General features: G+C 44.3%; 1 protein-coding gene across 6 annotated transcripts in view; it reads left to right on the top strand.

Annotated features, from left to right (window-relative positions):
• htr4 (5-hydroxytryptamine receptor 4) overlaps positions 1-14,384 on the top strand; it is a 184,908-nt gene extending 170,524 nt beyond the window's left edge. For 5 of the 6 annotated variants that reach the window (XM_078231103.1, XM_078231104.1, XM_078231107.1 and 2 more), the window contains one exon: positions 14,083-14,384. In XM_078231103.1, the coding sequence (XP_078087229.1) occupies positions 14,083-14,155 (73 nt within the window). In that variant the 3' untranslated portion in view covers positions 14,156-14,384. The remainder of the gene's footprint in view (positions 1-14,082) is intronic. The other variant, XM_078231108.1, reaches the window with a different exon arrangement.
• Positions 14,385-24,309: the final 9,925 nt, after the last annotated feature.

The raw sequence follows: 24,309 nt of genomic DNA on the forward strand, positions 1-24,309 counted from the left end.
GGCGGGATTCGAACCTTGGTCCAAGAACATTAGCTGAATTTCTGGATTAATAGTCTAGTGATAATACCACCAGGCTATCGTAGCAGCATGGGGGTTTTTGAACAAGTTGGGTCCTTAATTGCAAGAGAGACAGTTGTGCTGTGCAGTTAGGAAGCAGATGGATTGACCCTGCAGCAGGGAGCAGAATCACCAATGTTGTGCCTGAATCATCCTGTTCATTTTAAACTGCTGGAAAGCGACCATTCCAGAGAAGAAGAGAGAAGATTGTTCTGAAGCCTCTGTCTGCTGTCCCCCATTGGCAAGACCCTCTGCAAACCGGCCTTGTAGAAAGAGCTCAAGATCAGTCGTTAACCTTTGCAGGATCTGTTGCTTTGAGCCTTCACTTTTCTGTCTCACGACTACCTTTACAAATAAAATCAGTGACCGTTCTTCTCACCTGCCTGTGTGTAGACTGCCATGCGCAGCTATTGGAGGGGCCAGGAGGCTGGTGCAGTTGAGCTATATTTATTATAGTAACAATTTTATTGTTACTGTCAAATGAATAAATTGATAATTAGAGCGAGTGAATTTGAAGTTAAATCTGATACAGAAGTAGGAATCTTCACCTAAAACACTGGGCAGGTTTATGTCAGGTGCGGGGATAACTTCTGAAAAATCTGCTTCTTGACCCAAACCTACCCCAATCCACCAATTACCACCTTTAACTGAGGTTGGCTGGCAGACCATCTGACCCAAGCAGGCAGGTAGGAGTTCCAAATATGATCATGAGGCCATAAGCCACATTGACATTTTCTTTTCAACTTCAACAGCTGCCGGAAAGCTGGCAACTTATTGAGGTGAGAAATTGGTGTATTCTGGAACTAAGTGTTAGTGCTTTAGTTTGATTTGATTTGATTAGATTTATTATTGTCACATGTATTGGGATGTAGTGAAAAGTATTGTTCCTGACGAGCTGTACAGACAAACATACCATTCATAGAGTAGATAGAGGAGAAGGAAAGGACAGAATGTAGTGGTACAGTCGTAGATAGGGTGCAGAGAAAGATCAACTTAATATAAGGTGGATCAATTCAAAAGGAGCAGCACGGTGGCACAGCGGTTAGCACTGCTGCCTCACAGTGCCAGGGACCCGGGTTTGATTCCTGGCTTGGGTCACTGTCTGTGTGGACTTTGCACGTTCTCCCCATGTCTGCATGGGTTTTCTCTGGGTGCTCCGGTTTCCTCCCACAGTCCAAAGATGTGTGGGTTAGGTGCTAAATTGCCCCTTAGTGTCAGGGGGCCTAGCTAGGGTAAGTGCATGGGGTTATGGGGATAGAGTCTGGGCGGGATTGTGGTCGGTGCAGACTTGATGGGCCGAAGGGTCTCCTTCTGTACTGTAGGATTCTTTGGGTTTTAAAAGTCTGATGGCAGCAGGGAAGAAGCTGTTCTTGAGTCGGTTGGTACGTGACCTCAGACTTTTGTATCTTTTCCCAATGGAAGAAGGTGGAAGAGAGAATGTCCGGGGTACGTATGATTCTTGATTATGCTGGCTGCTTTTCCGAGGTAGCGGGCAGTGTAGATGGAGTCAGTGGATGGGAGGCTGGTTTGAGTAATGGACTGGGCTACGTTCGCAACCCTTTGCAATTTCTTGCAGTCTTGGTCGGAGCAAAGCCATACCAAGCTGTGATACATCCAGAAAGGATATTTTCTATGGTGCCTCTGTAAAAATCATTCCAACATGTGCACAAAGTGCGCTGTGAATCACAATATATCATCCCCACACTATCTATGTCAAACAAACTAGCAGAAAGGATGGTGTGGATGGTGAAGTCACTGATTTTGAAATGTAAGGAGACCAGTCAAGACTTTCAAATAGTAATGTTATGTCTATGTGCAATACCACGTGCTACATGATTACCATCCCCAGAGGAGATCATGCTTGGAAGGCAGGACAACTCCTCCAAGTTATCATCAGTCCAAGACAAATTGCTAGCAAGACAAGAGAAAATGAAAATCACTCACAACAAATATATAGACATGGAGTTGCCTCTTCTGCATATGGACCAGAAAGTCGAAGTGATTCACCCACAATAGAAGACACAGTTCACTGCAAAGATGTCAAAGATCTGTAATGAGCCATAGTCATAATCACCCCATATAGAGTGACACTGAGGAGAAATAAATGTCAGCTGAGAGAGTCATCCAAAAACTTCATGCCTAACATTCCTTTAGCATCAAGAGTACGGTCACTTTCAAGTTCTGTGAGTAGATTTAGGGAAGATGACATGCACAAAGCTGAAATGTGAGCTAATTGTCAGCCTATACCTACAACTCAAGAGAAAAGAGTTTAACAATTCCAGATCGCAGCAAAGTTTCATTGTTACCAGATCAGGTTGACTCAGGAGATCATAGCTCAGACTTTCAGTGAGTCGGTTTGACTTGGAAGCCCTTTAAAAACAATGAGTGGGTCGCAGTTCCAGGATTCCTGACCCCATTCCTGACATGTGCAATTTTTGGGAGTGCCTTTTAGAAGCACTTATCCAGCACTCATTACCTGACCAGCTCCATTGTAGAGGTAGGTATCTCTCACTCCTAGAGTCATGCACAGGAGTCATGAACCCTAGTGTACATGAGTGGGCCATTTGAAAGGTATGTTCAAAATGCCAAGTTAACCCCTCCATTCCCACCAACACCCTCAGACCTCTTATGCCCCCTATGCCAGGCTCTGCCCTTCCACCCATCCCCTCAGGCCCCTCATGCCCCCGATATTATGCTTTGCTCTTCCACCCACCCTTTCAAGCCCTCTATGCCCTCTGACACTTCTGTACCCATTCACTGTGCACTTTCTAGAACCAATGAACACCACAATGTAAAGTTGTATATTTGAAAAAAAGTTTTGAAAAAATGAAATCCCTTAATCGCTTTGCCCTATGCTTGAAATGAAAGTTTGGATAAGCTAATAAGTATATCAATCATCCAGGACCTTCGAAGTTTCAAAAACCACAAACCACAAACACTTGAAAGCACTTGACTTATGTAAACAATAATTGTGAAACTAACTGCAGAGATCCTACAACAGAATCAGATTGAAATATCAGAGAAGCAACCATGTTGTTTGACATAAAAAAAAAACAGGTAGCATGAAGTTCCTGGAAAAAAGGAGGGAAACGTGTTTAAATTTTTGAAGAGGCTCAGCTTAGCTCTGAGATTTGCAATCGTATTATTTTGTTTACTGAAGGAGTTAGGTGGATTGCTGTTTGCTATAAATATATAATTGCATTATAGAATTGTTTCTTACCTGCTTGTTCATCTTTTGTAAAATACATTAGCTTGATATTTTAAACTTAAAATGTAATCTGGCATGATACTATCTAACTATTGGATACCAGACTGAAAGCTTTACAGGTATAAGTCCAGGAGCTAAAAGCAATTATAAGATCAAATTTGTTGTGCATTGAGCACTAAAAGCTTAGCAAGCTCTCAAGCCAATGATATATATTTGCAAGGATATGGTGATTTATGACTCACACTCGTGAATGAATGTGGTCCGAGACAGAGATTCTCAACCAGAGATTCACCGCCCTCTTGGTGTCCATGCAATGGTGTTAAAAAATAAACCAGAGAATATATAAAACAAAATACACATTCCTTCACCAAATGACATGGAGGGGAGAGGTGAAGTTACCTGCTTTGAGAATGTTAGGATGCTAATCATCTGACACAGTATCCTCGAACCACCTCATGGTGATGGTCAGATGTGAGCGACACTCGTTTAGGGATTGGCAGGAAGGGGCAGTGAGTTGGGGGAAGAACTTAACATACCTAATCAGTTAAAGTTGTAGCCATATTACAATATCTTTAGGTTCGTATTTTTTTGGAAAATGCGCTTTAATTAGGGAAGGAATCCATGTGACGTGAGGACTGAATGTCTGCATGAGAACTGTTACTCATCACCAGCAATAAATTCCACATTAAGTAATTAAAACAAAAATAATAAATGTGTAAGGTTAATTGTATAATGATGTTTATACAGAAAAAAATACCTTTGGTCTAGGGGGCCTCTGAAATTTTTATAACATGGCAAGAGGGGTCTCAGAGCAGAATCATTGAGGACCACTATTCCAAGATGGGGGCCTTGGTTACTTAGGATTGAAGGTTAATAAATGCCTAGAACATGATGGGGAGCGAGGGAGCAAAAGATAGAGGGTACGATCTTACCGGCCGTTCACGCCACACTCCTGCTGCAGTGAGATCAGGGAATATGGGGCCCAACCAAATTTCCGCTCACTGCAGCAGGATGGGAAAATTCTGCCAGCATGAATGACCGTAACATTCCAACCAGTGTATGTATTGAATAGAACAATTAGATCATGCATATATAATATACATAAACGAGATGAAGTAAAAATGAATGAATACAAATCAGAACTTTACGTATAAAGTTCGGATGCGTGCCTAACCCGGAAGCGTGCAAAATTGTGCGAGATATCGGAGGTGCATCCCAACATCATCGAGCACCTACATGATATTTTAGTTGCCGAACGCACATGTGAATCAGAAGTGCGCCCACCGACAATCAAAAAGCAAATTGAAATTAATTGAACAACAGTTGACTGGAATCTCACGTTGCCCGTCTGCTAGGATGTGGCCATTACATTTAAGCTGCAACCTCGACCCAGGGTGGGATGAAATGTCAGGGCTCCAAACAAAACAGACACGTCTGTGGACAGAGTCCTGTGCATGTTGGTGCTGCCTACTTGTGGCATAGCTTTAACACGGATATTTATTTTTCATAGGCCAGCAGCTCCCTGAGACAGCTGGACAGCAGCTGTCCCCCTGAGGGAGCACATTGGAAACGCCAGCCCGCACCCACTCTTTACCCATTGCCCACCCTCTTCCCAGCCTTCCCAGCAGCGTTCAGCTTTTCACAGAGCCCATGTTATGCTGGATGGCTTGGCCAGCCAGCATTAAATAGCCCTTTGAGACTTCCCGCAGCCAAGATCACATTATATGTGTGCACAATGATTCACGCCATAGATTGGTATCCCAGGAGCAAATTAGTATCATTATTGAGGTTATTTTGTTGATTTATAGTGTTTGGCCAATCTGGAATATCGTGCAGTTCTACTTGCTCAACATATTAAAAGAAATGTTGTCCTTGAGGAGTCACAGAGATGAGTGGACAAGTATGATTTCAGGAATCAACAATTACATTTTCTTTGCCAAAGAGAATCCTTCAAAATGAATAAATTGAAGTTGACAAGATCACGGAGCAGGATTGGAGGTTATGTGCAATTTTCACCCAAGCTGTTCAATAAAACGCTGCAGAAAGTTATTAAAGTAAACCATAAAATGGATAATGGAAACAACTTCTGGAAGGAAAACAGATTCTGGATACAATGCGAGGGTGCAAAAAAGGTTATATGTGTTACATACACTGACAAATATATTGAAGATCTGGGTCATGTTGCCTCTTAATCCTCTTTTCTGTCTAAGCAAAAGGTTTCTTTTCATAATTTAGAGCAGCACTCCCAAAATCAGGATTTGTTTTCTTAAACTTTCTCCAACACATTGGCATCAGTCTGGTTGTATGATATCCAAGATTGCACACACGATTCCAAATATTTTTGTCATTATTGCTGCAGATAATCCACAGACAGTGATTTTTCTTTTTCTTTCACTGTTTCAGGAAGCTACATTTTTTTAGCAGGCCAAAAGTCAATTAATATCCAGCTGAGTTTTAATTCCTGTTAAATGGTTGAGATTACTATAACAATTGTTTAAATAGTCACCGTGCTTTTCATTGAGAAGCTTCTGAATGGCAGGGTGTCCTGGCTGATTCAGAGGTATTGTTTATTGTTTGAGTTCCTGCAAAATGGCAGCCAGGTTGCTGGTCTAAATGTGCTGCAGTCTGTTCGTATGCTTTGTTCCAATACGTCTTCAAATGACTTTGGAATGGATGAGTCAAATTACCTTCCATCAGAGGATCAAGCAAGCTGAGACGAAGCAGCTTGGACAAAGCGATTTTGACATCTTTGTAGGTGTAGGTGTGGATGGATAACAGGACGACTGGGGCAATTTTATCAGTGAATGTGCTGGGCCCAGGCACTCAGGCTCTACCTATTGTAGAGGTAGCCATTGTCAGCAGGTGACCTCCCCTTCAGTTGTAAAGCCTCCAGATAGGAAGACTCTTCATCCCCATCCCACGCCCCTTTACCATCAAGCCACTAGGAGTCCACCTTGATGTAGCCGTTGGACTCACCATGCAGCAGGACATCATTCTGAGGCTGATAAAACCCCGGCAGCTTGGTAAAATACCGGTCATCAGGGTAATTAATTGGATCAATTATCTTGAAAAGTTGGTAGAGTTCAACCTTGAATATAATAGTTCCCATTTAGTAGTCAGCAACATGTTCGCTGTTCATCTACAGCAGTATTGACAGGCTTTTGAGCGGTCACTTCCTGTTATCAGACTTCTGCTTAGGTGTGGCATCCTCTAGAGGAAATTGTGGCATGTGTGAGTTGGGTCAGACATGGCAGGGTTGACTCTGTCCAATTTATTCCATAGCAATAGTAAGCACTGATAATCTCATCAGTTTTCTTACAAAAAAATTCATGCTCCACCCTACCTTGCTCCTGTGAAATGCCTTGAAATGTTTTACATCAGAGGCACAATGTAAAGGCAAGATGTTGTTGTAAAGATAAGGAAAACCACACTGGCATGTGATACATTGCAGTCAGCCAACATAATGTGCCAACGGCTCAGTACAGTTATTGAGTTTTGCTAAATTTGGAGCAGAGAAGGCACAATGTAGCTATTAGGATGTCTGAAATCTGCATAGAATCATAGTTTCATATAGTGCAGAAGAGGCTCTTTGGCCCGTCGAGTCTGCACTGTATCGAGACACATGAGAAACACCTGACCTCCCACCTAATCTCATTTACCAGCACTCATACATAAGGTCCAAAATGTTCTCCTTCATCAGAGTCAGCACTGCAAGATTTAATACCCCCCAACAGTACAAATTCATTCTCTGGCATTGATATTGGAGTAGTTGGTGATTCTGAAGCCTGTATATAGGGGATGGTTGGTGATGCAAGTGGAACACAAATATTAAACTTAAATGGTTGTGATTTATATGAGATCCAAATAAATTATTGATATCATTCAAGATTTCTCCAAGTACTTGATTAGTATTGTTGCAACAATTGATTAGAAACTTTATGTAAATATGTAATCATATCTAAAGATTTTTACATTTGCACCTTTGTAGGAGGAAGCGTTTTCATTGTTGGCAGTTTCATGGTCCAATATATAATAGATTGGTATCTTTACTGGATCAAATACAGCCTCATGCTAAACAGATCTTGAGCCACCATGTTGAAAGCTCCTGAAATAAAAAAAATTAAAATAAGTTGTTTATTGTTTGTGTTACAGATTTTAGTTTATAACAAGGTATCACATTTCTGAAAATATTTAACCCCTTCACTGAGCAATACTTAAAGATGCATAATTACTCTTCGAATATGATTTAAATGTAGAAATGTTCTTTGTATATGATTTAAATATTGACTGGTCACTATTTATGGTAAACATATTTTATGAATGAGGTAAACATCTAAAATGTTTTTTTACTAATATATAATTTTCACAGTACCATTATATGAATATGGTGTGGTATTTCTAAAGTAGTTTTCCATCAAACAGCTATTTACAGGAGTTCTATGACGATTGATTTAATATTACTTGGATCTTGCAGCCTAACTTGCTTATCCTATTTGCTTACCTGGAGAACTTTAATAATCAAAAATCAACAGATTATAGATGAAAACGACGAGAGAGCACTAAAGCATCATATGCTCTTTTTATGTTGCAGCTAAGAAGAAAAGAAAAATAGTTTGAATTAATATAATTCATCTTTGTCAGTATCTGTATATTTTTTGTGTTCATGGGATGTGGACATTGCTGGCTGGGTCAACATTTATTGCCCATCCCTGAGGACATTTAAGCCTCAACCACATTGCTGTGGACCTGGAGTCACATATAGGCCAGACCAGGTAAAGACTTCCTTCCCTAATTCTAGATTTTTATTGCCATGGTGGGATTTGAACCCAGGTCCTCAGAACATTACCCGTGGGTCTCTGGATTACCAGTCCAGTGACAATACCACTGTGCCACTGCCTTATGATAAATAAAGTGCATAAAGGTTAAGCATTCAATATTCTTATCTCACTAATGTAAAAATAATACAGTAAAGTCATACCATTTTAATCCATAATTCATTGATGTATGTACCTGAGATACATAGAAGATTGCATAATACAACCAAATGTTAAGTTAATTCTTAATGTATGCTAACTTTTACTCGAACAAATGCAATTAGCTTTGCCTTCATTTTTATTTTGAGAGAATAGAAATGTCTAGTTTGAAGAATTAAATTGAATCACAAAAGCTCAAGGTGTGTTCCTATATTACAAAGGTGCCTACACTTTAACATGTATCCCATTGGTTGTATAGCACATCTTGAGAAAATATATAAATGCATCTTTCTGTTTTTGATTTGTTAGTTACCAACTTAAACCATTGTTTTTGTTTATGTGCTCTGCTTTGATACCTTTGCCTCTGAGTGGGCTAAATAATTGTGTGCAATTTTATTTGCCCAAAACCTCTCCGAACATGTAGCCCTGTGAATATTGGGGCCATTGGCTTTCCATCAATTTTGTGGCCCTTACTATGAATGACAGCTAACACCTGCTTATGTACAATCAATGCTATTAATGCCACTTATGCATGCTGAACTATTCCTCTTGAAAAATACTGGTACTGAAGTCATTTCATTCTGATATTTGCCAGTGAAATACAAAGAGGAATCCTAAAATATTAAATTGAACTGACCATAGCAGAAGTGTTTGTCCCATCATAATAACATGATAAAAGCTAATTGCATTCTACTAGAATGCAAAGCAGTGCACTCGCAGAAATAACTAAATGTCTGCTTGTTTTGTGCAATATTGAAAATGAACTGTTGTTCCATTTGTGCAATGATTTTTTTAAATTACATCACGGAAAATATTTTCCCAATACGTGCAAACTTAACCTGTTCTGAATGCGTATAGTCTATTATTCATTATTTCAAATGTATTTTCCTATTAAAAAAAGCAAATTAGGTTGAATTAACCAATTTTAATTAAATGGAACAAGAGGCAGGTTTTGCCATTTCAATTCAAATTAACAAATAATTTGAATGAAGAGAGTTCAAATTATAAGGAGTGTACTGTGAACTCCCATCAGCTTATAACGTAGAAACAAGATTCTACTCGCACTGGATATCATTTATTTTCATTATATTTGCAGCCTATAAATGTTTGAAATACACATGATTTGAAAGTTCAAAAGCTAATCAACCAAATCAAACACTAATTAGAGTGGAACAACAAGAATTCTTGGATGTAAATTTAAAACCTTGCCGACCTGTTGTTTAACTGGGATTCACATTAATGTGTAAAAACGATCACCTGGGCGACAGATTGAAAATCTACTCCATAATTCGACCTGACTGGAGAACAACAGTGTCAATGGCTACTTGTTGTCACCACCTTTAATGTGATAAAAGTGTGCTTCACAAGAGTGTCATCAAACAAGATTTGACAGGGAGGGTGGGATTTTACCCTCATGGGTGGGTGGGTGGGGTTGGGGAATGGGTGTTGCTGCTGGTACAATGTTGGGGTATTGATGCACTATCAATCGAGTCAAGACTAGTTGTGAGCAAGACAAATAGGCTTTTATTAGCAAGAACTTGGAGCCATCCCTGTGGGTGATCTGGTCTGAACTGAGAGCAAGGGGGAGGAGCCACCGCCTTTATACCCAGACCAGGGGGAAGAGACTTGGGCGGAACCGACAGGGATGTGCCACATATACAGGTACTGAGAAATACTAACTACAGTGGTTAACCACTACAGATAACAGATAACAGTGGTTTACCACAGGTATGCATCAGAGTGAAACACCAACATTTTCCACCCGTGAGATAGGTTTCCCAGCAATGGTGGGGCAACAGGATTGAGAATGTGCAGGATGGCGGTGAGCAGGTAACTGAGGGTATTAAGCATCCAATTCAGAGCAATTTGGCATTGATTTTTAAATTTTCCCTGGGAGGGCACAGGTTCCACTGAGTGTCAGCAGTTCGCCTGCTCAAAGGAGACAAGAGCTCAGTGGCTGGAGAGTGGTGGCTGGAATGGCAGCCCTTGGTTACCATCGGGTTTTCAAACAGACCAGCTGACGTTATGTTAAACAAAGATTGGAAATTTGGAGGCATTGTACAATGTGAGTCCATATTGGAGGGCATTCACTGGAAGGATCTTCCCAGGTCCACTTAAGCTGTTGCAGGCAGCACTAGAGGAATGAGAGGCTTTGAATCTTGAGGGCTCCAATTCTGAATGGATGGATTGCACTAAATTTGACTCCACCATAGTGTGGGAGGGAGACAGATTCAGCAACATAGTACTGGCCTGCAATAACCACAGGACCACCAGCCTCATGAGGGTGCAAGGAGACCTCGACAAGGTGTGGGTGGAGGGGGCGGAATCAATAGAGCACAGAAGGCACTACCAATCTGATAAAGAGGCTTCACTCCATGGAGATGTCGAGCCTCATTATCAAGACTACATCCGTCCAGGAGGTGATAGTGGATTTCTGTGGAATGCTGGAGTTGGACTTGGGATCAATGGAATATGGTGGCACTCATTGCCTGTATCAACAGCTCTCAGCTTCTACGCCTCAGGGTCATTCCATGGATCTTCTGGAGGCAGATTGGGATCTCCCAGTCAGCATCAAGCAGGTGACCAATGCCATATACCAGAGGGCAGGATATTACATTATGAAGGCTGCTAACTGCCCTTCACATACGATCCCTTCCTTTGCCCTTCCTCCTACTTCCACCCAATATTAGCCTGCTCCCTCATCCACCAGACATTAATTGGTTGAGAAAGGAAAGTTCCCAAGGCAGTCCCAATACCTATACCTGTGGTTGCACACCCAAATTTGACTCCGACTTCAAGACTTTGGGTCCAATTTTACCATCGTGTTGGGCCCGTTTTCAGGCACAAAAACTTGATAAAGTCGGGCGTGAGGCGAATAGTGCGATCCGCTCCCACTCCCTGCCGGTTCCCTCTTTACCAAGGCCCGAAAATGGCTGTGATCGGGACCGCACATTTGCATGCATTTAAATTGACTTAATGGGCTGCACGCCCAACTTTACCAGCACTTCCCCCTTTACCACCGCGTTCACCCATCCAGAATCGTCGTGAAACAGACATGCTCCATAGCAGTCCAATTTGGGAGCTCCAGTTAGTGAGGAGGCAAGTGCCTAGCGTCCGATGGCTCTCTGCTTGAGATTGATAGGGGCGGGGGGGGGGGGGGGGGGGGGGGGGGCGGTGGGGGGAAGGTGGGTCCGCTGCCACTCTGCTTAAGATTGGTGGGGGGCAAAGGGGGGGTCCGCTGCCACTCTGCCTGAGATCAGTGGGGAGGGAAGTGGGAGAGGGACCTGCAATCGGTCTGGGTGGTGGAGGGGTGGGGCAATGTCTGTGGGGGCTGGGGGACGCATTATCCAGCCTGGGAGGGATGTGGCAGGGGAGCAGCATTCTATCATTTTTTTTCTGCGCATATGCAGTTGAAGGCACAGAACGGAGTTGCAGGGTTTCGGGCACGTTAAGCCCCGTCCACAGGCTTGTGTGGCGCGATTCTGACTCACTGATATTTTTGCAGGCAGAATGCGTATGGGGGCACTTGAGAACAGGTCTAAAAGTCCAATCTGAAACACTCCCAGTTTCAAGTCCGCCCAGCACTTAGAATCAAAATGGTAAAATAAGGCCCTTTGTCTCAATTTGGAAAATCCTGCCCTGAGACACAGAAGGAGATGCTGGGGCAAATGACCAAAAGCTTGGACAAAGAGGTAGATTTTAAGGATATCTTAGAGGTACTGGGCGGCACGGTGGCACAGTGGTTAGCACTGCTATCTCACACCGCTAGGAACCTAGGTTCAATTCTGGCCTCGGGTCACTACCTGTGACCCGAGTTTGCACATTCTCCTCGTGTCTGCATGGGTTTACTCCAGGTGCTCTGGTTTCCTCCCACAGTCCGAAGATGTGCGGGTTAGGTGGATTGGGCATGATAAATTGCCCCTTAGTGTCAGGGGGACTAGCTATGGTAAATGCATGTGGTTATGGGGATAGGGCCTGGGTAGGATTGTGGTTGGTGCAGACTCGATGGGCTGAATGGCCTTCTCCTGCACTGTAGGGGTTCTCTGAGGTCTAGGGAACTCCTGAGTTTAGGGCTTTGGCAACTGAAGACACAACTACCAAATGTGAGCAGTTAAAATTGGGAATGCAAGAGAACTGGAGAAGCACAGATATTGCAAAGGTTTGCAGGGCTGGAGGAGGTGACATAGGTACGAAAAGACCCTGGGGAGATTTGAAAATAAAGACAAGAATTTTAAAATTGAGGCATTACTTATCCAGGAGCCAATCCAGATGAGTGAGCACAGGGGTGAAGGGCATTCCATAGATTCCAGAAACATCCCCATGGATGGTAGCAAATGCAAAACTATTTTTCAAAAACGGATAGAGAGAGAAAACAGAACTATAGACCAGTTAGCCTGACATCAATCATCAGGAAAATGGAATGAATAAGTTTTGTTGCAATTCCATCGAGCCTTGCTGAGAATATCCTTTTCGAGGAAGGAGTGAAAATCAGCAAATTTGAAAGAGAGAGGGGTATTAACTGAGGAAAGAGAGACCTTTTAACAATATCAACTAATATGGGAACTAGGAGATGAAGCTGTGAGGTCAGCAGCTTAGAAAAAACAATCAAGAAAAAAGAAGTGGATCTCATCTGTAAGATGCACTTGAAGTGGACGTGTGAGTGATGGGTAATTATAATGATATTATACTTTTGGCTTATTTACTGTACAAAGCACAAGGTACCAATTGCTCATACAGAATTTGGTAAACATATTGGAGGTGATTCTCCCCAAAAAATTCTAAGTGTTGAATTTGCGTAAAAACTGGAGGAAATCATGCTGTTTTTTTTCAGCGGGAGTTTCAAAATGAATCTCCCACACTCTGTGCATTGCAGAGCGCACTAGCATAATTCCTGTTGAAAATCAGGGGGCGGGGCCTATTCCTGCCCAAGAGGCCAGCAGCATAGCGCTGAGCGGGCCAATGCGTATGTGCCGATCTGTCAGCGCCGAGATCGGCGCGTGCGCAGTGGCCCCACAGCTCGATCCCTGGCGAGCACCGTGACCCCCAAATCACTGGCACCTCTGACCCATCCCCTGCCATGGCCTGATCGCTGGCCCCCGAACAAACCTGGGGGCCCAGGCTGGCACTGCCAAGGTGACAATGTCCAGGGGGCACCCATCCCCCATTGCTCAACCCTCTGGGGGCCTCGATGGCTCCCCTTCACGCCAGCGGGGTCGTGCTGCCAGCTCCCCGCAAGTGGGGAGCTATTGTAAACCCCACTGGAATGAAACACTCCTGACAGTGCAGGGGGAGGAGAGACCTGCTAATGATATTAAAAACAGATTCAAAGGCATATTTAAAGAAATTACGCAGCGTGCAGCAGAAATCACCGTGGAGCTGACAACGCCGGAAATCCAACACTCAGAGGCACGTGGAGGCTGTGGCGCCCAGCAGGAAGCCCGTGAAACGGCCTCCGCTCGAGTCCCCCAGCCCACTGCACTACAAATGCAGTGCAGTGGGCCAGGAGAATCGCCCCCGCTGTCACTTCATTTATTATGACCAGGCAGAAAGCTTGAAGAGCTGTGTGTGTGTGTGTGTGTGTGTGTGTCCTACTCAGAGCAAATAATGAAACTGAGTTTGGATCACATAAAACATTTCCTTTCCAGTGATGTTCATGCGGTATCCCTTTGAGACATATTGCAACAGAGGAGAGATGGAGAGAAACTAGAGAAATTATTTGGATAAACATTTCACAGATTGAAGGAGGTTATAAGATTATATTATCATTGCACGTAGCACACCGTGCCCAGATTACCTTACCAGTATTTTACTATCTGCTGAACCTTCTTGTTTTTTATTTTATAGGTACACGGTTTTACAGAATGGCCATCTTCAGGAGCATGAGAACTTGTCCCTCCAAACTGATACTCAGTCATAAAATAAAGTGTGTCTGAACAGGACTGAGATGCAGAACATATGGCTTTCTCCTATCACTGGAATTATTTCTTTCTCTCTTGGTTTGAAATCTTGTTCCAACTCCTAAATTCTGAACATGTTTACGGTGCCATTATACCCAAAAGAAAAGGTGACTTTGCATGGTTGGAATGGGAATTTGTAAATATTTATTTTGGTGAATAAAATATACTCCGAACGGGAATTTTTATGAATGGCTTCTAAAATTAAGAGCTGATGTTGTTCCTTCCTGTTGCTATGTGACAGCTGTCTCGAATCAAATGTGCGGAATGAAACTTCAGATAAAATGGCAAAAAACCCTGCTATTTACATATTGAGTACGAAGTCAAATGCACGCAGTCTTTCGATGTTCTGAGTTCCTGCTTGATAAATGGGATGTGTTATTTGTAAGCTTTGAGGCTAAATTGTGTAAATGTGTCTTCAATGTCTTCAAAGGAGGAAGACCGTCCAGTGCATTGAAAATATTTTACGTTGTGAAAGGAGCTTTAGAGATCGTCTCCGAGAAAATTGCTACCTGTATTGCTTTTATTGAAAGTGGGAGATGAGAGATTGCTGACTCCAGCAAAGTGAGTCGTGTAAGCTTTTACTGTAATTCCCACACATGGTCAGTTTGTTAGAAAATGAAGCAGTGTTTAATATATGCCTAGGATGCCATTTACTTCATGATATTATCCAAAGCCAGTCTGTGTAAATAGATTCATTGTTTTTGTAGAATTATGTTGAACAGGATCGGTTGCTTAATTATGTTGATCAAATGTCGTTTGGAAGCGGAACTAGTTTGAGCGAAACGAAACAAACACTTCTGTTAGATGTTGTTCCATCAAAAGGTATTGAATTGTTTACCATTGAATACCATCTGAAACAGCTTTAACAATTTGCGCTATCTTTTCGAATGCTGCTGACAGATGTTTTGAGAGGAAAATAAATATTTAAAATGATAAAATACACTTTGCCATGTATTTTTTTTTAAGTATTCAAACTCTTATTGCTTTGCTAGCAGCTTTTAATATTTTGAAATTTGGGTGCAAGACTTTGGTCAGAATTGTGCCGGTAAAATGTGGGCATAAAGTGGTTGTTAATCGACCAATTAATTGGATTAAGTGACCACCACCTCCAGTTTATTTTTTTTTATTCGTGGGACATGGCTGGCCAGCATTTATTGCCCATCCCTAGTTGCCCTTGGAGAGCAGTTGAGAGTTAACCACACTGCTGTGGGTCTGGAGTCACATGTAGGACAGCAGTTTTCTCTACCTAAAGGACATTAGTGAACCAGATGGATTTTTCTGACAATCGACAATGATTTCACGGTCATCAGTAGATTCTTAATTCCAGATTTGTTTTATTGAAAATCCCATCTGCCACGGTGGGATTCGAACCCGGGTCCCGAAAACATTATCAGAGTTTCTGGATTAATAGTCCAGCGATATTAAGGTTGGAGTCATATCAGTCCCACCACCCAACATATGGGGCGATCAAAAGTAACATTGAGATGATTAACCAGCAGCTCCCAGAAGGGTCCTTCTTTCATTTCTGGACACTCAAAATAGCCCACAAAGAGGCTCCCCGACGGTAATGTCCAGCCCACAGTTGTGATGTCCCTGCTGGAGGTTTCAACTCTCCAATCTCCAGGGCCTGCTGTCTGGCCCCGGCAGATGAAGAAAATATTTCCCTGGCCCTTCAAAGATGCCTCAATCTAAAGGTGCCTTCTGCTTCCCCTTGCAGTTTCAGCAGCGGCCACCTCTATTGGGCGGCGCTGCTGGGCTGTGGAGCTGCAGTTCCTGTCTTTCAAATCATCCCATGGCAGTCAGAGATGTCAGCTTCCCTTCCGTTGCCTTCTGCCACTCTTTTACTAACCCTCGCAACTGTCAGTCCATCTCCAGAGTGTGGAAAAAATCCCAGCCTTTTTGTCCAGCTTTAGTCTTGGTTTGTTTTATATTGTTAAAATGCTGAACTAAATAACCAAGTCTGTACCCCACCCAAGATTTCAGTACACTTCAAATCTCAACTAATCATATTGGCATTCAACAATTGTCTGAAATTTACCAGCATGGAATTCCTGATGAAATGTAATTTTCCATGAGGCTAACATTGAGATTGTTTCAAAGCAATCAAGTCTGGAGGTGATAAAGGCACAGAGAAGAATTTTAGTGGTAATGCACAGAGTGGGGGTGTCAGAGTAGAATCAGCATTATTGTCATAGTGCCATTGCTTGAGGCTGAATTTTACAGGATATCGCGTTAATTGCTTTAAAGCAAACCTTTGACCCTATTTCGGGATGATGTCTGATCTTAAAAGAGCTGTTAGCCAATTTCCAGAAGCACCAGTGGAAGGAATACAGGGAATCCCACCATGCTGGGGAGCTCAGGTAAGCCTGGGCTCAAGGGCTCAGTGAAGGATTGAGGATAGTAAGCATGGTCGGCTCCTGTAGCTGAGGGGAGGGTTAAAGAGTGGGGATACCTTAAGGGGCATGCTACTGATGGGCCCAAGGGGCCTCGACTCTAGCCTCACTCCAGTCCACAGAGTTAAAGCTTCAGGCCTCTTCTGCCAGGGTTAAAATACCAGCGTAGGTGGAATGAGGCCTGTGAGTGACATTATTTGGCCATTCAATTGGCCCAAGAGCAGGCAGGCCACCTGGTACCTCCCCAAGCACTGTAGAATTCCATACAAGTTGGGACCATTCTCTGCAGTTTAGAGCCCGTGCCTTCAAAACCACTGACAGAGGAGCAAAAATCCAGTCGATGCTTTTGCTAATGATTAGGATGACAAGATGAAATACAATTCAGAGGCTACATCTGCAAGATCAGTCAGGGAGGCAGAAAGTCAGGAGCCAAGATATTGGGTTTCAAAATTTCAATCTTGCTGATCGCGAGAATAATAGTGTTAAAAAGTCAATGGCCAGAATGTTATGGCCGGCAGGATTTTCCCAACCCGCAGTTGACAGAAATTTGGCTGGGTGCCAAATTCTCCAACCTCGCTTCAGCAGGAGCATGGCATGAACGGCTGGTAAGATCACGCACAAATGATTTCTAATCGATTCCCATCAGACAGGAATTCAACTACACATCCTGTGGAGGAGCAGGGAATTACTAAGAGCAGATTCTGCATCTCCATGTTTAATTGTTAAAGGCAATGTCCCAACCATCACATGTCCTGTCCCATCAACAGGAGAGACCCACCAGAGGTGACAGCACAGTATATACAATTAGGAGTGAGTTCTCCTGTGAGTCTTCAACATCGACTCTGGGCCCCATGATATCTCATGGCATCAAGTCAGACATGGGCAAGGAAACGTCCTGCTGATTACCACCTACCTTTCCCCATCAGCTGAAGAATCAGTGCTCTACCATGCTGAACACCACTTAGAATCATAAAATCTCTATAATGCAGAAGGAGGCCATTCAGTCCATCTAGTTTGCACCGACTCTCCGACAGAGCATCCCATGCAGGCCCTATTCCTGTAACCCCACATATTTAGCCTGCTAATCCCCTAACCAACACATCTTGGGACACTAGAGGGCAATTTAGGATGGCCAATCCACCCAGACACAGGGAGAACATGCATTATTGTTGGAGGAAGCGCGGAAGGTGGCAAGGTGCAGAATGCACTCGGGGTGGGGACTTCAATGTCCATTAGCAAGAGTGATTCATAGCATCACTACTGACTGAGAATATGGGTCCTAAATGACATAACTACTAGACTGGATCTGTGGCAGATTGTGAGGAGACCAGCAAGAGGGAAAATCTTACTTGACCTCATCCTCACAAATCCACATATTGCAGATGCATCTGTCCATTACACTATTGTAGTCGGGACCACTGCACAATTATTGTGGACAGGAAGTCCCATCTTCACAGTAAAGATAACCCCCATCGTGTTGGCACCCTATTATGCAAAATGGGATAGATTATGAAAGGATCTAGCAACTGAAAACTGGGCATCCATGAGGTGTTGTGGGCCATCAGCAGCAGCAGAATTGTATACAATCACGGATCTGTAACCTCATGGCCCAGCATATCCCCCACTCTGCAGTTACCAACAAGCTGGGGGATCAATCCTGGCCATGAATAGTGTAGGAGGGCATGCCAGGAGCAACACCAGGCAGACATAAAAATGAGGTGTCAACCTGGCGAAGTTACAACACAGGATTACTAACATTCCAAACAGTAGAACTAACATGCAATAGACTAAGCCAAGCAATTCGCAACCAACAGATCAAATCTAAGCTCTGCATTCTGGCCAAATCCAATGGTGAATGGTGGTGGACGATTAAACAACTCGATAGAGGAGGAAGCTCTATGTATACAAATCCCTATTCTCAGTGATGGGGGAGCTCAGCACATCAGTGCAAAAGACAAGGCTAGAAGAATGCTAAATGGAGGATCAATCTTAAACTGTTCCTGAGGTCCCCAGCAGCACAGTCAGTAATTCGATTCAGTCCATGTGATATTTAGAAATGGCTGAAGTACTGGATACTGCAAAACCTATGGTCCCTGACAACCTTGGGAAAAGTACTGAATATTCATGCTCCAGAACACACCCTAGCTAAGCTGTTCCAGTTCAGCTACAACACTGGCATCAAGCCGGCAGTGTAGCAAATTGCCCAGGAATGTTCTGTCCACAAAAAGCAGGACAAATCCAACCTGGCAAATTACCAACTCATTGATTTACTCTCGATCATCAGCAAAATGATGGAAGGGACCATGAACAGCGCTATTAGGTAGCACTTACTCAGCAATAATGGGCCCGATTCTCCCATCCCAACACGCACATTTTTTGGCACGCCGGGTTGGGAGATGTGCGTGTCGGCCATTTTGCGGGATTCGCGCATGTCTCTCACAGCCAGAGAGTGGGCGCAGTGGAGACCATGCTGGAAACTGGTGGAAGGTGAGTAATTTAAATCTATTTAAAATCTATTTTAAATGTCATTATCAGGCTCGGGGCTGAATTCTCCGGGCCTGATAACATCTCCCACCTCGCCAGGAGTATTTCACTCTGGCGGGATTTAGAGTAGATCCCCACTTGCGGGGAACTAGTGGGAGACACTGCTGGAGTGAAGGGGGGGCAATTGGGGCCCCCCAGGGGGTTGGGCAGTGGGGGGAGTGGTGGCCCCCATGGGCACCCTGGCAGTGCTAGCCTGTGCCCCCACCACTGCCCAAGGGGCAAAGTGCCCATGCCTAGGGGGCATCTTGGCACCGCCCACCGAGCATTGGGCAGTGCCAAGGGGGTGGGGCCTAGGGGTGGGGCCAAGGGGTGGGCCTATTGCGGGCGGGGCCTGGGGGTGATCGGTGGGAGTGGGGGGGTCTCACTGCCACTCTGCAGAGAGGGTCAGTCAGGGCTGGAGGGAGGCCAGCAATCAGGGTGGACTGGGGGGGTTTGTTCTGCTGGGGAGGGCTGCCTCCTATTGGGGGTCTACCTCCTATGGGGGAGTCTGCCTCCCGTAGAGGGGTCTGCCTCCTGGGGGGTGGGAGGGGTCAGCATGGTGGTGGGGGAGAATCATCACTGCTGGGGGATGGGGGGGGCTGGAGTTTGCGGTGCTCCAGGACGGGGGGGTGGGGTCGGGGCTGGTCGGGAATGCTTGTGTGGGCTGTGGTCGGGCCGCAATCAGGCCGTGGAGGTGTCATGAGGGGCAGCAGTGTGGGGATTCCAGGCTGGTAAAGTGCAGTCTGACAGTTTCAGGGCCACTGCATGACCAGAGGCCCGGAACTCAGACTCTGGTGTGAATAGGCCCCGCCCCCACCCAAGCTTTTAATGATATTCACGATTGTGACCTCTACAGTGCACAGCAGTGTGGGAGATTTGAGTCTGAACTCCCACTGAAAAAACAATCATGAATTACATCATTTTCCCCACGAATTCAGCACTTCAAATTTTTTTGGGAGAATCAGGCCCAACTTGTCCACTGATGCTCAGTTTGGGTTGCACCAGGGCCATTCAGCTCCTGCCTCCTTACAACCTTGGGCCAAATATGGACAAAAGAACTGAACTTCAGAGGTGAAGTGAGAGTGACTGCCCTTTACATCAAGGCAGCATTTGACCGAGTTTGTCTTCACGGGGCTTAAGCAAAACTGGATCAATGGGAATCAGGGGGAAAATTCTCCACTGGTTGAAGTGATACCTAGCACAAAGAAAGATGTTGTTGTGGTTGGAGTCAATTATCTCAGTTCCAGAAATCACTATAGAATTCCTCAGGGTAATGTCCTCGATCTAACCAAAAGGGAGGTGATGGCCTAGTGGTATTATTACTAAACTATTAATCCCCAGAAACTCAGCTAATGTCTGGCGACCTGCATTCAAATCCTGCTATGGTAGCTGGCAGAATTTGAATTCATTAAAAATATCTGGAATTAACAATCTGCTGATGACCATTGAATTATTGTCAATTATCAGAAAAACCCATCTAGTTCAGTAAAGTCATTTAGGGAAGGAAATCTGCTGTCCTTACCTGGTTTGGCCAACATGTGACACTCGAGCCACAAGTGGTTGACTCTCAGCTGCCCTTGGACAACTAGGGATGGGCAATAAATGCTGGCCAGCCAGCGATGCCCATGTCCCATGAATGATTAAAAGAAAACCTCCAGCTGCTTCATATATGACCTTCCCACCATTGTAAAGTCAGAAGTGGGGATGTTCACTGATGTTCGCACAATGTTCAGCACCATTTGCCACCCCTCAGGGCAAAGCAGCCTACTTGATTGGTACCGTCTTCCAACATTGATATAGTTGCAGCAGTGTGTACCATCTGCAAGATGCACTGCAGCAACTCACCTGGGTTCTTTTGGCAGCACCTTCCAAAACCAAGAAGGATAAGGAAGCTAATGCATGGACACATCACCACCTGCAAGTTCCCCTGAGAATCACAAACATCCTGACTTCGAACTATATCGTCATTCCTTCACTGTCACTGGGTCTATATCGTGGAACTCCCTCTAGCCAAACAGAAAATGAAACCTTAAACTCACTAGAAAGGGGGGAAAAACTGTCCAAACGCACATGACCTTCCTCCTCACAACACAGGGCCATAAAATAACGCAGAGTAAAAATAAACAAACCCCATTTAAGCCAGTGAAGGAGCAATGAAAAAAAAACCTCTCCAGCTAACTCGATAACAATGACATCAGCTGAAGGTACACTGACGTCACACTGAATATCCTACCTCCTCCAGTAGGAGCTGGGTGGAATCTATAGACTACCTGAGTGACCTCAGTAAGGGGAAAAGAATAATCAACTTGAGCAAGTTCTGTTGAGATGCAGGGGGCGCCACTGGATATCGAAGATAAGTTTGTCAATGTTGAGATCCTTATTTGCAAACAGAATACATTTTGAAAAGTGATAAGCAGTGGTTCTATCATATCAAAATATGACAAATTTTTGTCAATTGCCAGGAGAGATAAAGGTATTCACATGCAAACTAATAAAAATACTGTAATTACATGTTTTTAACCATTTCAGTTTGTTGAAATGCTTTTCAATATTAGCTTATTTGATTTTAATCTTTTATTTTCAGGCTATGTTAATCACAATGGTGGCAGCGTGGTTAATTATGAAATTGTTCTGACATTATAATGCTAATCTATGATCAAGAAACATTAATGTACAACGCAATGTGGTTTGTGACTCTCAGGGGAACTTGCAGGTTCCCATGCATCTACTCCCTTGTCCTTCTAGGCACTAGACATCATGGGGGTGGTCTTAGCATCACACCCCACTGGCCGATGGGCGGGGCAAGCCGGCAAGATCAAGAGAGAGCTGAGAAATCAGGTTCACGCCCACCATGTTCGCCTCCCGCGATCTTACCGGCACTGGATATTCACTGCGATCAGTCTCGTGCCCATTTCCAGCGCAAGGCTGAATAATTATTATTTAAATTGAATGTAAATGTCATTTAAATAGAATTAGCAAGCCCAGGACTCAATCGTTTGGGCTCACTTGCCTATGTGGTCTCGCCAGGGGAGGCTCTCTCCAGCGAGAATCACAGCTGGTCCTCAGCAACAGGAACCAGATGTGATGGTCTTGCTGGTAGAACGAAAGGCCATTGAGTACCGCCCCCCCCCCCCCCCCCCCCGCCTTCCCCCTGGGAGGTCGGGGGCAAAGGGGAGGACCCTTGGGCAGTGCCAGCCTGGCACCCTAAAAATGCCAGACTGGCACCCTGGCAGTGCCAAAGGGTTGGCCAAAGGGGGTGGGGCCTCATGGGGGTGGGGCCAGGCCAGGGCAGACTAATCGGGGGGGGGGGGGGGGGGGCGGGGGGAAGAGGGGGGGACTTCTGCGCACTCTGCAGGTCGATGGGGGGCTGGAACCACTGCACACACTACAGCTGTGATTAGCGAGGGGCAGAGGGTTGAGGTGGGGGGGGGTGAGGGGGTTGATGGTCCTGGCTGGGGGTTGGGGGTCAATTGGTCCAGCCAGGGGGGGCAGGTTAATCAGTTCGACCAGGGGATGGGGGTTGATTGGTCCGGCTGGGATGGGCGGGGGGTGTGGGGCAGGAGTCGATCAGTCCGGTCAGGGGGGCTCGCAATCTTGCATCTTGTAGATGGTACACACTGCTGCCACTGTGTCGATGTTGGAAGGGGGGTTACCAATCATGTGGACTGCTTTGTCCTGAGGAGGTGTGAATGGCACTGAATATTGTGCTGTCATCAACGAACATCCCCGCTTCTGACCTTATAATGGGGGGAAGATGGGTAATTTGGTAATAGATCAACATTCCCCTGGAAATCATTAAACTATTTCATCAAATTTCCAAATATTCAAATCATTTTCAGTGGTAATATACAAAGACTATCTTCACAATCACTTTCGTCAAGTATCATTCCAACACGTATGCCAACTTGCAATGAAGAATGCCAATGAATACAAAAATATGTGTAATATTTTAATTATTAAAACATTAGGGGGACGTTTTTCACACAGAGGGTGGTGGGCGAGTGGAATCGGCTGCCGTCAGTGGTGGTGGAGGCAACCCCAATAGGGTATTTTAAGAGACTCCTGGATGAGTACATGGGACTTAATAGGATGGAGGGTTATAGGGATATGTTCGGCACAACTTGTGGGGTCGAAGGGCTTGTTTTGTGGTGTAGATTTTCTATGTTTCTATGTTTCTATTTAAATACAATAATTGAGATGAAAAGTGGATAACCAGATTTAGACATCCTTAATTAAAGCAATATCTAGTGATGTTCTGTAATTAGTCAGCTTGCTATTCATAACTGTCTTGAATGTGATCAGCATACATAGTGAAAAATATATTTTTGTTGGCTTACAAAGTAACATTTCCCAGGTTTTAACATGGGCATCCAACAATTTATGATATGCGTCTAGCAGAACATGTCTGAATTTTTCATGTAATATGAGATTTATGCACCATATTCAGTCATCATTCATTCTTCCATGGGATGTGAGCATTGCTGGCAAAGTCGGCATTTATTGCCCATTCTTCGTTGTGCTTGTGCAGGTGATGGTGAGCTGCCTTCTTGAATGGGTAAGCTATTCCCACAGAGTTGGGGGAGGGGTGGGGGGGTGTGGTTCCAGGATTTTGGCACAGCAACATGAAGGCATGGTGACACATTTCCAAGTTAGGATGATGAGTGACTTGGCGGGGAAGTTGCTGGTGGTGGTGTTCCTGTGTACTTGCTGCCCTTTCCTGCCATTTAGGCAGAGGCCGCAGGTTTGGAAGCTGTTTCCAGAGTAGGCTTGGCAAATTGCTACAGTACATCTTGCATGTGGTACAAGCTGCAGCTACAGTGTGCCAGTAATAGAGAGAATGGATTCAAAGTGGTGAATGGGGTGAAAATGGAGCAGCTGCTTTGTCCTGCATAGTATCGAGTTTGAGTGTTGCTGGAGGGTACTGCATCAGAACCCTGACTTGTCGATGATGGAAAGGCTTCATTGAGTGAGAAGGTAAATTAATTGCCACAGAATTCCAAGCCTGCAACCCTGTTTTTTTGACACAGTATTCACACTGCAGATCCAGTTAATTTTCTGATCAATGGTGACCTTCAGAATATTAATGTTGGAAGATTCAATGATGGTCAAAGGGAGATGACTGTCAAAGGGAGATGGTTAAACTCTGTTTTGGGACTTGTAGTTCAAATGTTCATCAATTAAGCCCAAGCCTGAATGTT

The sequence above is a fragment of the Mustelus asterias genome, chromosome 16 (genome assembly GCF_964213995.1).
Source record: "Mustelus asterias chromosome 16, sMusAst1.hap1.1, whole genome shotgun sequence".
NCBI lineage: Eukaryota > Metazoa > Chordata > Chondrichthyes > Carcharhiniformes > Triakidae > Mustelus > Mustelus asterias.